The sequence below is a fragment of the Hypomesus nipponensis genome, chromosome 1 (genome assembly GCF_054491055.1).
Source record: "Hypomesus nipponensis isolate SF chromosome 1, ASM5449105v1, whole genome shotgun sequence".
Lineage (NCBI taxonomy): Eukaryota > Metazoa > Chordata > Actinopteri > Osmeriformes > Osmeridae > Hypomesus > Hypomesus nipponensis.
In genome coordinates this window covers 12,022,256-12,036,740 of record NC_140361.1, presented here as the reverse complement: position 1 = coordinate 12,036,740, position 14,485 = coordinate 12,022,256, and the positions used below count along the sequence as shown (strand labels likewise).

At 46.5% G+C, this 14,485-nt stretch overlaps 1 protein-coding gene across 2 annotated transcripts; it reads left to right on the top strand.

The window, feature by feature from the left end:
• Positions 1–4,315: 4,315 nt before the first annotated feature.
• neurl1b (neuralized E3 ubiquitin protein ligase 1B) lies at positions 4,316–14,311 on the top strand. Of its 2 annotated transcripts, none has more exons than XM_084692226.1 (6): positions 4,316–4,855; positions 9,252–9,499; positions 9,757–10,090; positions 11,187–11,930; positions 12,936–13,061; positions 13,335–14,311. In XM_084692226.1, exons 1-6 carry the CDS (start codon positions 4,825–4,827, stop codon positions 13,580–13,582), a joined length of 1,731 nt encoding a protein of 576 aa, XP_084548352.1. In that variant the 5' UTR covers positions 4,316–4,824; the 3' UTR covers positions 13,583–14,311. The 2 variants fall into 2 exon arrangements, with proteins under 2 accessions (XP_084548352.1, XP_084548353.1); XM_084692227.1 differs by having other exon boundaries at positions 4,317–4,855; positions 9,255–9,499.
• The last annotated feature ends 174 nt before the right edge of the window (positions 14,312–14,485 follow it).

Sequence of the window (14,485 nt, the reverse complement as noted above, 5' to 3'; positions counted from 1 at the left end):
GGTTTATGGTTTAAGGAGTATCATCCCCATAAGGAGAGAAAGATTGTCACTTGACCGGGAGGAGGGCAAGAAGAAGCAGGCAATGTTGTTTCACAGTCATGTGTATTTCCTGTTAGTCCTTCGGCGCGGCTTCCGTTTCTCATCCCGGAGAACACTGAGACAATAGGCGTCCGGGAGGAAGCCAGACCACTGTCCACACATCTGCTAAAATGGACTGCTACTTACCACATTTATTTCACTGAGAATCATGGCTTCCACTGACTAACAACATACTGTGACCTAGTCCCCCCCCTCCCCCTCTTGAATTGTGACCGACCACAAAACAATTCACCATGTCAAATTATGCCTTTCTAGATAGTAATTCCTTATTATATATTATTTTGACTAGTACAAAAACAGTTGAGGGTTTCACAATGCTCACAATAACCCCCCCCCCCCCCCCCATCTCACTTGCCTGCTTACCTTCTGGAATGATTGCAGGGTCACCCCTGGTCAGGGGCTGACAGTTTATGCAATCCTGTGATTTAGATTAAACCAATGGAGTGCTGCAGTGTATCTGTCCTGTGTGTCTGGTGAGCTGTGGGATCATTCAAAATGGTTTATTGTTCTGTTCTATGGGGCTGGATTATCTAGCAGGTGATTTAGCTCTTCTGAGGCATTTGTATCACTGTAGGCTTGAGCATCAATGTCTGATATGAATGGGTGGTGCATCCTCATCTTCACTTCATGTGTAGTAAAATACCTTGGCAAAAAAGCTTGTGAAATGCAGGGATGTAACACAAAGAAATTCACAAAGAATCCATAGACACTTTTAAGAAAGTTTTATTCACATACTGTAGAGAACATTTTATTAATCAAGTTAAGTTTTTGTCTAATACTCACCATTTGCCTGGTATCCATACCAAAGTTGTGTTTTCAATTTACCAAGGTCAGAGCCTGTTGAAGTGAATCCAAACATATGTTTTTCCTGCACAAGACCACCACAACATTCAGTTTCATGATACAAAAATTTTACAAAATAAGGACAATCTGTGAACACTGAGCATGTGGCAATTCGTCCCCTTCAAATCAAGAGCAAACGCTGCAGAGTTGCTTTGATTGCACCCTGGTGGTCTGATGATTTTGAAAGGATTTTATTGAAGACAGGTTGCCATTAAATGGTACATTGACATATTGACTGGTTTTAATCTTTGTGAAGAACCTCTTTCGAATGTTTAAACGACTTTAAAGTTGCAAGAAGAGCTCCTGGGTCCTCTTGGCTCACTATCGTGAAGAGGAAATAAGTGAAACACTGTGATATGAATGAATGTCTTTGTGCCAAGCCCATGTGTCAGAGATGGCTGTTCTTCCTTGGAGAAGGTGGATCTCTGCTGTATGACTCACTCCAGCCATTAGATCAGTGGCTTTGGATGGCAGCCCTTCTCCAACGCTCAGACCACCACATTTGAAAAACCTCCCAAACGGCCATCTGCTCAGCATTTCTCCAGAGCCTCTCGATCTTTAAAGGGGGAATTAAAATACTGCAAATAAAACACTTTGCAGTCCAAGGACCAGTCACTCTCTCTCTCTCTACCGCATGGCAGCCGTCTGCAGAGCTGCAGGCCAACTTTCCTTTTGCAAACCAGGCGGTGACTGACTGTGTCCTCCTGAAAACAGCATACTCTTCTTCTTTCCACGGTCCAAATGAGATGCATCTCGAACATGTAGCTAGCAGAAAAGAGGGCAGCAAACCACTGTAACTCGTCGGGAATGAGCCTCTTTTGTTTGACATCCAAAGAGATGCAACTTTAGTTAGCTGTGTCCTTCACCTACTTTTGGGGTTTATGTGCAGAGCCAGCAACCGTAAACCTGTCTTTGTGTCAGAAACATCTCCGAGGCTTGTTTATTTCCATGACAACAGTTAGACTGACAGTTCTGTGTCAGCAGGGGCCAAGAGTCAAAGGCAGGAGTGATATATACAGTACGTAGTTTTAAAATATGACTTGGTGTCTGAAATATGGCAGGAGAAGGGGAGGAGAGGAGAAACACCAATGACACACTCTCTAAACCAAGGTTTTTTGTTGAACATTCCAGTGTCAGTGGCCAGGATGGATGGGATGTTTTACTCTCCAGGAAGCACACAGGTGTTATCAACAGAGGATGGCCCTCTCCATTTGGAAGATTCCACTACAATTGGACAGACAGATTCAGGCAGGGTTACGAAACACTAGAATGTTGACTGGTACCAGAAAGAGGGACCATATCTCCCCGATGTTGGCCTCTCTTCACTGGTTACCAGTCAAATACAGAATTGATTTGAAGGTGTTGTTACTTGGTTTTAAAGCTTTACATGGATTGGCTCCATTGTATATTTCAGATCTCCTTAGTTGTAGCACACTTCCAGGCCCCTTAGATCATCAAACCAGTTCCAGTTTCAGCCATTCCACAGCCATTCCACAGATGAATTCAAAAGGTGATAGTGCCTTTTCAGCTGTGACCCCTAGTCTGTGGAATAAATTGCCCATTTTTATCAGGTCATCCCCCATCACCGAGACATTTAAGTCGTATTTTTATTCTTTGGCTTTCGAGGCAGTTTAGGGTCACTCGTGCTTAATTGTTTTGTTTGTCTGTTGTTTCTATTTCTTGTTGTTTGCCTTATTTGATAACTTTGTACAGCACTTTGGTTGGCATTGGCAAGTTTATATATATGCTTTATAAATAAACGGACTTGACTTTACACTGCATAGCAAGCCTAATGTGTGCGATGAACTGAGAACTCGCAGAAGAGCCAACTGTTCTCCTCAAATAGAGGGTCACCTCCTGCCTATAATCTGTGCTTCACACACCCTGCCAAAGCCTGTCTTAATTGAAGGAGCAGAGGAGAGAATGGACGCTTAATCACTTTGGGGATGAAAGCAACCACAGTGTCATTAGGCTTTCCTTTACACCATACAGTTTGTGCTCATGCTATCAGGCCGACGTCAGAGGGAAAAGGAGAGCACTTGTTACCGTGGCACTGCTAGTGTTTACATGGCGTGCTTGATTGCGACCTCCATCATTGCCCTCATGCTCACTTCCTGTGTTAATCCCCTTCGACATGGCAGCTCTTTCTTTCCGAGGCAATGACAAGGGTGTGGAGGAATTCTACTTCTGCTTGAGTTCACCCCATAAACACTATTCTCAGAAGACTCATAAGGGCCGTCATTTCCTACTAACACAAACAACATTGAACAGAAGGAAACAAAACGGTTTTGTTCGTTGAGCTATATTTAGCAAAGCACTCCTACAACCCAACACCAGTCTCTCACAGGACTAATCTGACTGGGATCAAACATGACCTTATAGACAGTAAGGGCAGTTTGAATCCCACCCATGAGAGATAGCTCCCTTTGGTGGAGTGAAAGGATGTGCACCATGAATAGCAATTAATTGGAGTGCAAGGTTCCATGGATGAAAAAATCTATGAATCATGTCCCATCCAGCCATATGAAAATAATTAATTTAGAACATTTTTCCAATTAAATTCACTCCCCTTCACTTCTCCCGAGTCACGTCAGCACCAAACATTGATGTTCCATCCCCACGCATCCACACTGCTCAGGGTCTAGGCTGCTCTGGCCCTCCTCTCATAATCTCCTGGTAATCTCTGACCATCCCTGTGCTTTGCCCATTTGAGGGTAGTTCAGGGCTGTGGCTATGACAGCATCCCAGGTCTCTCTGGCCCCACGTCCAAACATCCAGTCAGAAAGACAGGAGACAAGGCCTTCCTGTCATCACTAGTATTACATACATCCAACCAGCCTCCCACAAAGCTCCCAGCCCTACTGCCTTCCAGCCCAGCCTCCCAACCCCCCCGTCCAGTCAACCTGGGCTCCTCAGAGACCAGCAGGGTTCAGAAGGCAGGAAACAGCTTGAGAGAAGCCCAGCGGTCAAGGCTGTGTAGAAGAAGACAGGGTAGACTGTGGGAGGATGGGTGGGTGGAAAAGATGGGATTTCCTCACAAATTGTTTGGACTCTTTTCAATAGTAGGCATTTTAGGATGATTTCACAATGCACATCGAATTAGATTGATATTATTAATTAGCAAACAATTAGATGTATTTTTATAAACTGCTTTTGGTTCATGAGTTGTAGTGTACTCACTGGTCTGCTATGGAATCATACCTTGTGAGGAAAACAGGGTGTTTCCCTTCAAGGGGGATATTCTTGGGGCAGGAAGATCACGTCATGCAACAATGAACAAAGCTAGCATTTTTATGTTATCTGATTTAACGCTGTCTCAAAGTCTTTCAGACTGTAATGTTTTTTTGTGGATATTATTCACGTCATACTTAGACATTCAAGCACAGTAGAAACTGATTGCCATGGTGGTGTGCTGTATTTCACACGGGCCTTTATGTAGCCTATTGATAGATTTATTTTATCAAGACTATGCCATGACAGAAATAGGAAAGCATACAGACAATTGGACATGGTTATCAGCAGATGGAGTCAGTCCTGTGTGCCGGTTGAGAGGGAGCGACGCATACTGTGTCTTTAAAGTCGTGCTGTAGTGAGACTATACTACAGGAGGGGAGGGGGACTGCTGCGCGCTAGTTAACGAAATACTGGGAGAGCCGTTGGGACTGCCTGCCTGTCCGTAGCAGCTCCGGCCAAGATAAGAGGAGCATGTCCACGCTTGAGTGGAAAGATACGGTGCCGTTCAAACGGTTCTAACATACTTAGACTGAAAAGCTCATCTGTAGCAACGCATTGCACCGCTTTAATACGTGTATAAATGGATGGACATCGAAATATTGCATTCAAAATTCACTTGTCAACCGGTGACACAAATTACTGGAAATAATGGGGAACACGACACCTAAACCTCTGATAGGTAAGATTTTACACATGCATGAGGTCAACACTATTGCATTATACTTATAGCCTTTGTCAATCAATATTTGTGACCGTATTAAGGCGTCAGGTTGCGTTAAATCTGTGTTGATAAATATGGCATGTCCTAAATTTTGCGACTTCCTTCACTGTAAACGCTTGGCATTGGCTCCCTTGACAACTGTCTTGACTAGCTGCAGAGATGCGCGCTACTGCGTGGGAGAGATACCCAAGTAGCTCTTGGAAATAAAAGGTGTAGCCGATTATTTTTAATTGCCCAATTAGATTTCATATCCTCATACATTTGTTTATGGTTAGGTTAAAATCACGTGTGCCAACGCCTGATTGATCTGATCATAAACCATGTCACTTTCAATATTTATAGTATTTATAACCCCAAACCTAAAACTTAATTTACTTAATTTGACAGTTAAAATACTTTCATATCATAACTTTATAATCACGTCCTCTTTGTAATTTCACTACAATGACATCAAATTAGGTCAAATAAAACTGGGCTTTATGGCTAGACCTTTCTTACCAGTACAAAGTCTTACTTTTTAAAGATGACCAGTAGAAATATTTTTAACTGCCCACTTTTTTTCAGTTAATACTTAGTCACATTAGTATGTTTTCAGGTCACAATGTTTCCCTAAAACTGATTTTCCGCCTCCACAGAGCAGATTTCTTGCCTTGCATTTATGCATCTATTCAAAACAGCCATTCAATTCCTCATTGTCCGTGGCTTCAGTCAGATTAGTCAGTGCCAGTCTTATTGAGATGGTGTGAGGCACCATGCCATTCAAAGCTTGATGGTCCAACCTGCACAGGTAGTCAGATAGACACTGTCACAGGAGCCAGCAGTGAGTGTAGAGGGGCAACAGTTAGCCAGAGACGTGTGGGCATCTGAGAAGTACAGCACAGGTCAGCCCAAAGTCCTAGAGAGGTTTTTGGACCGCCTCTTCGTTCTCCGATACTCAGTCTAAATGGGTTCAAACACACGCCAGGTGGTTATTAAGAGCTGGGCGCTACAGACAGAGAGCAAAACACAGACACACTTCAATGCCACACTTCAGTCGTTAACAGTAAGGAACAGGGGCACTGTGTTTGGCCATAACTGTTGTGAGGTCATTGTCAAAACGGTGTTTATACGAGCGTACACGTCCCTCAAACTTGACCGAGACATTTTAAACCTGTGGTCAACGGGCTGGTCAATGAGCCGGGCCGAGGTAAGGCAAAGACATCACATCTGAAATTTTACGACCTTCCCAGAGAAAATCCAGGAGCACAGCACCATAGCAACACCGACAAAGCACTAAACTCCCAGTGACATCTGATATGGTATGCTGTGAAAGCATCGTAGGGAGGGGACAGCAAGCCGGTGTGCTCGATCTATAATCCATTTATCATGGTCAAGCCAGCATCTCTATGTGAGGTACATGTCTTAGGTATCTGAAGTAGCTTAGCCAGCTGAGCTGCAGGACTCGGATGATGTTTCTGCTTGATGCAGTGCTCTCGTGTGTTCTCCTGCTTCCATGATCTCCAGGAAGCGGCGCTCCCTCCACATTCAGTGTGTTTTGTTCATGCCACATAAACCAAATATGTTATATCGCAAAGCACTTTGGATGATTAATCTCATCATGATTTCTTCCATGGGGACCATTTAAGAATGAGAGGGGTGCAGCCGTGCATTCTACTGCATTTTGTCTCTAAAAATAAACTAATCACATGTGGGAGAACCATTCTGGGGAAGAGGAGGAGGAGGAGGAGGAGGAGGAAGAGGAGGCCAAGCTTTTGACATTAATGGCCCCCAAGCCTCTGTTAGATTGTGATTCCTAACCAAATCTCCAATGAGCTGCCTCAGCTGCCCTCTGCCTCCTGTCTCCCTCTATCTCTATCCTTCCACGCTTCTGTCTCTCCTCCTGTCTCTCCCTTCTCTCTCTCTCTCCCCTCTCTCTCTCTCTCTCTCTCTCTCTCTCTCTCTCTCTCTCTCTATCTCTCTCTCTCCCTCTCTCTCTCTCTCTCTCTCTCTCTCTCTCTCTCTCTTTCTTCTCCTCCTATCTGTCTGTCCCTCACCCTTTCTATTCCTCCCCTTCTTTTCAATCCCTCTCTCCCATCTCCAAGAGTGCGATAAGAAAACAGCGCAATTCACTCTAGCAGACACTTAGATTAGACAGTTGGCTGAGTATAACCCTGTGTCTTTGGGTGAGGTCATCTGGGCTTGGCAGTTACTGTGTGACCAGGCTCCTGTACTCCTGAGCTGCCTAGAACAGGCTTGCATTGGTTTCTTAATTCATCCAATAATTATCCGTTTAAAGGGCTGGTTTAAACTAGTTGTGCACTGAGCTTCTGGCTTTCTGAAAAACAGGAGGAACATATGACTTGATGTCAGTAAGACCACTGAACAGTAGGATGTATACATGAAACCAGAGATGGTTCATGTATGAGGCACATTTGCATAGCTATGCCACTGGCTGATTACATATGGAGAATAAATGCTTTCACGCCTAGACAGATTTGAAGCTGTACTATATATAGCGTGATTAAAACTATACCGTAAACCTGAGACTCTTCGGGGCTTTGTTTTTGTAAAACAAAGGTAGACATGGCCGGATGAATACAAGACATATCTAAAGCTGACAATGACCCCATCTGTCAGCCCTCCCTTAGCTGAGTGGCCATGCCCTTCTTCTAATAATGGAAACCAAGTAGTTATATCAGTCTGCTCTTCTCTCTGATGTGACACCGATCACTTCAAGCTGCCTGAGTGCCCCTGTCAGGGAGGTAGTTGAGCAGGAGACATACAGCTAGCTAGGTCTATACCGTCTGGTTCTGTTTGCCAGCTCTCCAGTAAGCTAGCTTGCCGCCCCCACGGCTGTGCCTTGACAGTAGCTGCAGAGTTTGTTACACGTCACAGTGCAGCCCCATAGGGGGAGAGGGGCTGGGCTGAGATCAGCAGAGATCTTACAGATGTTCACCACAGCCTCCTACTTCAAAACGTAATTATGGATAATGTTCTATATGGGAAATGTGCTGTGGTACATTTCACTGAGTGATTCTCGTAATGAAGATTAGATTGAATATGCACATAGTTAACGTGAATTTATTCTCTAAACAAATGATAGCCAAGGGCCCAGGGCCAGAGGGAGGGATGTTGCCTCAGAGCTCTTCTTGGGATAAGATAGGCTGCTCCACCTCTTTGGAGCGCTGGCTGTCTTCAGAGGCTAGGAAAACAATTACCTTCTTTATCGACGTTTTAATATTCTCGGACTGTAAACCAGCAGCAATGGCTGGAGGAACAAATTCAATCAGATCTTTGTCTATCTGACTCGTAAATCTTAGAGCCAGTCGTCATTGATCTGTCTGTAGACCCATAGCCTGCCTGTCTCAGCCTGGTTCTGGGCAGAGAAGATGGCTCTAAGGCCTGGTCGGATTGGATCAAAGACAGAATTCTAGGAGGCTGTGATAACAAGTAAATATTGCTCCTCTGTAGAACCAGTGTCTATCAGCTCATCATCTAGACATAGCTCTGGAAACAGATGAAAGAGGCTATTTAGAATGTGTTTGTGCTGATGGCTTGGAGTGTGCGGGAGCCATTAATAGATGGTAGAATTAGTCTTTTGTTGACTCTGGTGTGTTTTATTATTTCACCCTGTGGGGGTTTGAGGTCTGTTTCATCTCTGTTGCCGAACTACCTTCCAGTCAGGGCAAGGCATGAGCCATGCTAGTGCACTGCCCCTCTGTACAGAGTGTATCCATTCAGCAAAAGGTTTTCTTCATATTCTTCTGAAGAAAAAGGACAGGAGTATAGTCTCTGAGGGTCTTGATGATATAAATGGTTATGTTGTTGGAGGGGTGGGAAGATCCTAGATGCATGCGGTGAGACACAGGACAGATTTGGGGCAGTGTGGGGACATAACACCAAGTTTCTATACAGTAAATATAGGTTACAGTCTAAAATTGGCTATTAGGTACAATCTGACTGTAGATGGATGGCCTTATAGTGTCACTGTGGGAAAGGAAGTGTCAGGGACTGTGGCTTGTACTGCATTCCTAACCTCTGGCCTCCACACCAACACTCAGCCCCACAGCTAATGCTGGCTGTTGACTCTGCTCGATTAAGAACAGCTGCTATCAGTCATATTACCATCCTCATCCTGGGTGACTGACATCTCAGTCACCCAAAAAAGCTATTTGGAAATTAAATGGACCTCATAATCTTAGTTTTATCTTAGTACAAGTTACCTCACTCCAAGTCTTTTTCTTTTAATGAATTTTGTCATTTTTGAATCAATGATGAGTAAACTATTCATTATTACTTCTTTCAGTACTTTCAGTTTTTGTTGTTGTAGCCCAAACAAACAATCAATCAATCGCTCTGCCCCAATGTGCCCCAGCAGATGGGACTCTGCAGCCCCGCCCAGTAGTGAGCAGGCAGTACTACACCCTCCCTAATGGAGGTGCAGGTGTGGACAGACGAACGTCGGCCCCCCCGGCCAGCCTCAGCCTGGAGTCGCCCCGCTTCCACCCCAATGCCAAGGGCAAGAACATCCGCCTGGACGGCCAGTTGCGACGCGCCACGCGTAAAAACAGCTTCTGCAATGGCATCACCTTCAGCCAGAGACCTGTTCGCCTTTACGAGAAGGTAAGAGTATCAAGCTCCAAGAGGTGAAGCTACTGTTATCATGGCATGGTCACGCTAAGATTCAGCCACAGCTCGAAAAGCATTCATTTATATTCCATCCAACTGATTTGAATCAACATGCTACCAAAGCAAAAAACAAAACATTTAGCTTCAGTTGGCATAGGTAGAATCAGTTCCATAAACATTCATCACATATTGTCTGATGAGTTTCCAGTGACGATGCAGCTGCCCCCGCGGCACCTGACTTCTCCCCTCAGGTGCGTCTGCGTCTGTCTGGCGTCCACACGGGCTGGAGCGGAGCGCTGCGCTTCGGCTTCACCAGCCTGGACCCTGGCGAGCTGGCCTCGGCAGACATCCCCAAGTACGCGTGTCCGGACCTGGTGACGCGGCCGGGCTACTGGGCCAAGGCCCTGCCTGAGAGGCTGGCTCTCAGGGACAACGTGCTTGCCTTCTGGGTGGACCGCCACGGACGGGTCTTCTACAGCATCAACGAGGGCGAGCCAATCCTGTTCCACTGTGGCCTCAGTATCGGCTGCCCCCTCTGGACCATCATCGACATCTACGGCATCACCCAGGAGGTCACACTGCTAGGTGAGCTGGCGACATGCGCCAAGGTCACACTGCTAGGTGAGCTGGCGACATGCGCCAAGGTCACGCTGCTAGGTGAGCTGGCGACATGCGCCAAGGTCACACTGCTAGGTGAGCTGGCGACATGCGCCAAGGTCACGCTGCTAGGTGAGCTGGCGACATGCGCCAAGGTCACACTGCTGGTTGTACTGAGAAGATACTGGTTCAAACATGCTGTAGGATGCAGGTTTCGACATGCTAAATATACATGCAGCTCTGTGAGGCGTTGATAGCGGTGGGAGTCTGTGTGTAAAGTGACTCAATGAGTTGTAGACAGTTACATGTAGACCTCGTTAGTCAGCGGTTTGAATCCTCATATCATTGTCAGGGCGTAGAACCTTATGCTCAGTGACAAAATATTTAGATCTTGATTAACCTTAAGGAAGGGCTGACATTTGAGGACTAAGCATTAGGGAGTGGGGCTCAGTATCTGGTCTAGTGTTTACAACCGTCCTGAGATACAGCGATGCTGCTAGCTAGTAAATCTGCCTGCTCTCCAAGACTGAAAGAGACACAACATGGGGAGATACTAGGAGAACTCGGAACCAGGCCACAGACGTCAACCAGTAGCCCCCTACCCCTGGCCCCTCTCTCTTACTTTCTCACTCTGTCTTTCCCCTCTCTCACTACGCTCTCCCTACTCTCTCTCCGTCTCTCTACGCTAGTGTTTATCTTCAGGCTGACAGGAGCTATGGCCATGTTTGGTAAAGGCGTGTGATCCCCAGAGCTCTGGTGAGCAGCCAGAGCGCTCCACTGCTCGAGCATCACTGGAAACAGTCATGAGCAACAGCGTCTCCAGCCAAGACGGCCTCTTAGTCCTTGACTTGTCTACACCAAGCCATAACATAGGGGGGAATTAAGGCATACTTAGAATTCTAATAAAACACGACACTTAAAATAAACCGGTTGTGAAGTCACGGTTGTGGAGAGTTAAAGTGCGCTGCTAGTTTGGTAAATAACAAACAAAAGAAAATATATTTTGGGTTTGAAGGTGACACACACACATTGAAGCTTCCCTGAACAGAGCCCCTGTCTGACCCTCTGTCTCACCTCTCCACAGAGAGCACGTTTGCAGAGAGTGTGGGCTCCAGCTGCCTCAGCGCGGCACGTCTGAGTGCCTACCTGCCCCAGAGCAGCCACGACTCAGCCAACTACAGCAACAACCAGCTGGAGAACAACCAGGCCGCCGCCGCCAAGATGGCCGCCACCCTCCAACTCAACAACTGCAGCCAGCTTATTCCTTGCTGTTCCACTACCTCCACCTCCTCTTCCACTCCCACCTCCTCCACCTCCGCCTTCTCTGCCCCTAGGGTGGTCAGGGGCCTGCCCTCCCCTCTGGACAACGACTTGCACTTTCACCCTGTCCGTGGGCCTGACGTCATCCTTTCCGCCGACCGTTCGGCCGCCTGCATCCACTTTCTGGACAGCAGCAGGACCCTGGTGTTCAGCGACCGGCCGCTGCATGTGGGTGAGACTCTGTACGTGGAGGTGGGCCACCTGGGCCTGCCCTACTTTGGTGCGCTGCTTTTTGGGGTCACCTCCTGTGACCCAGGGAGCCTGCATGCTGGGGAGCTACCAGCCGACCCAGAGGTCCTACTGGACCGTAAGGAGTACTGGGTGGTGTACCGGGGCTTCCCCATGCCCTGCTCCGGGGACGTGCTGAGCTTCAGCCTGCTGCCCAGTGGAGAGGTTCACCACGGGGTGAACGGAGCGGCCCGCGGCAGGCTGCTGTGTGTGGACTCCTCCCAGGTCCTCTGGGCCTTCTTCACCCTGCATGGAGCTGTCAACAGACTCAGGATACTGGGTGAGACAACCTATTGTTGACTCTGGGTTGGTGTATAAAACTGTTAACGACCGCGAAGGATGAGCTCGGCATAAAAAAAATTTGAAACTGGGTTCTGAGTGGTGTTTGCTCATGTGACAAGTGCCAAGACGTTAGTTCGGAAATACTTTTTTATTTACCTTAGGTGGACTTAAATCGGTACAACTGTTTATTGGGATGTATAGAATTATTGTCTGGACAGTAGAAAATGTTGTATATCTCTTATTTAACTCCTTTGCCGTTCGATCAATGATCCTCAGACTTCCAATATAATTTAACACTTTTCACAAATACTGTGTTAGCCGGCTACGACACTGAAACGATAGCACACAGGTGAGCAGTATTCATACATATGACTGAGTGTAACTAATTCAACTACACTAAAGTACAAGCTACAGACTGTGCTAGTTTATCTTGTCAATCAATAAGGGCACAGGACAAGCACTGCAGGACAAACAACAAAACGTCTTTTTGGAGCTCAGAGTTGTAACGTTTTAAATGTTGTTGTCCCCCCCCCCCCTGTGGTAGCAACAGTTGACCACAATCACATTCCCTGCTTGTCCATGTTTCAACAGCTCATCCTGTTTCGTTAGGTTTTCCCAGACCTGAAGGAATGCTGTGGCATAGTCAATCCCCTCGGCCCCTCTGGTTTATTTTTGGTTGTGACTTAGCTGACCTATCCCAGCGCTCCCACAAGTCCCTATGGAAGCCTGACGCTTTGTTGAATTACAGCCCAGTGGGAGCTTGTCAGTGACGTCAACATAACTAAGCAATAGTCACTTAAAAATGGATATAAAATTGGTACTGTCCAATTTGACAGAACATGAGCACCACACCAAATCCCCAATTATTTTTTGTTATGACAAATCAGAGAGGGACAAGATGAGATGTTGAATTTTTGACTGGACAGTATTCCGATTCTAAATCTAGAAAAATAACTGTAAAATGTGTGTTTGATTGGAGTGTCTGTGCTTGTCTTCACTACAGGCACTATGCAGTCCAGCCCTGCCTCCTTGTCCCCCGGCAGCTCCCAGAGCAGCAGCACAGATGACAGTGACTCTGACCTGGCCTTCAGCGTCAACCGATCGTCCTCTGCCTCAGAGTCCTCCCTGGGTACATGACCAACCCTCACCTCACTCACACACATCCTCCACCCCAACTCCCACGCAGCACGCTCACACTACCTGTATCCCAACCCTGCCCTCTAACTACTCACACACACACACCTTTCACCACATTGTTTATGGTCCATTATGTGTAATCATTTTAATACTATCACACTGTATTCATTGCTAGCTCTTTCCTATGGGAATAAAAAGCATTGAAAAAAATCTATTTCCCATTGCCCTTTAATATATCCTGTCTTGTGTCTGTCTCCCTCCTCAGTGACAGCCCCCAGCTCCCCCCTCAGTCCCCCAGTCTCTCCCACGCTCTCCGCTCCAGAGCTGCCTCCTGCTGGTAAGAACGGGGAGTGCACCGTGTGTTTCGACCAGGAGGTGGACACGGTCATCTACACCTGTGGACACATGTGTCTGTGTAACGACTGCGGGCTGAAGCTGAAGAGACAGATCAACGCCTGCTGCCCCATCTGCCGGAGGCCCATCAAGGACGTTATCAAGACGTATCGACCCTGATTGGAGCGGCATGCTCAGGGTTAGGGTCGGCCAGGGCCCCGATGCTCTGTGTCTGCACCCGAAGGGCACGGAGTCTCTGGAACTGGAGGGACTCAATCCTAGCTCCGATGAGATCCTACCTGCCTGGCACTGAGCTTCCACCACCCTCAACAAGCCCAGGACTCTGGCTGCTTGTGTCCAATTCCCTGAGACTACCCTTCTCAGACTATGTCGTGATAAAGCGGTGTCTCTGTCTCGTTCAGTTTCTATTTACAGCTAAGGCGAGGGCTGTTGTAGGGGCATGCCTCAGTCAGCTCTGTTTGTCTGTCCCTTCTCTACATCTCCATCACATGATCCAGTTGCCCTAGGTCCTTGTGGACGAAGAACAGTTTTTTGGGGCTCTTCTGTGAATACTCATCTCCATCTCATCCCAGATTTGTTCATCCTAACAACTTGGACTGCTGTATATTCATTTAGGACCCTTTCCAAAAGGATCATTCTAGTGCCTTAGACAATGTTTGTCAAATGTCTACATGTCACAAAAAGTAACTAAGATGACAATCGTTTGTTATATTCGGAAAATACATTGCTGAGTTTTGTGAAAATCACATTTGTAGAGATGATCTGAGCTTATACAGTTATTGTGGGTTTCCAAAATGGCCATATGGAGTCAGTGACTCAATTCAGAAGCTCCATGATAAACGGAAGCATTTGAAAAGATGCTGATATTAAAAGATCAATGGTTTTGCACATTAACACAAAGTGCCCATTTTAATTCAAGCACCTACATTTGGGTGCATTTCTGTTGCTTCTGTGAAGCAAAACAGGAGTTTCCAGTTATGTGACCAACAAAGGTTGCAGGTTCAACATTAGAATAAGCCACAAACTGGTTTTGCAACTCTTGAATCCATCATGAGACAAATC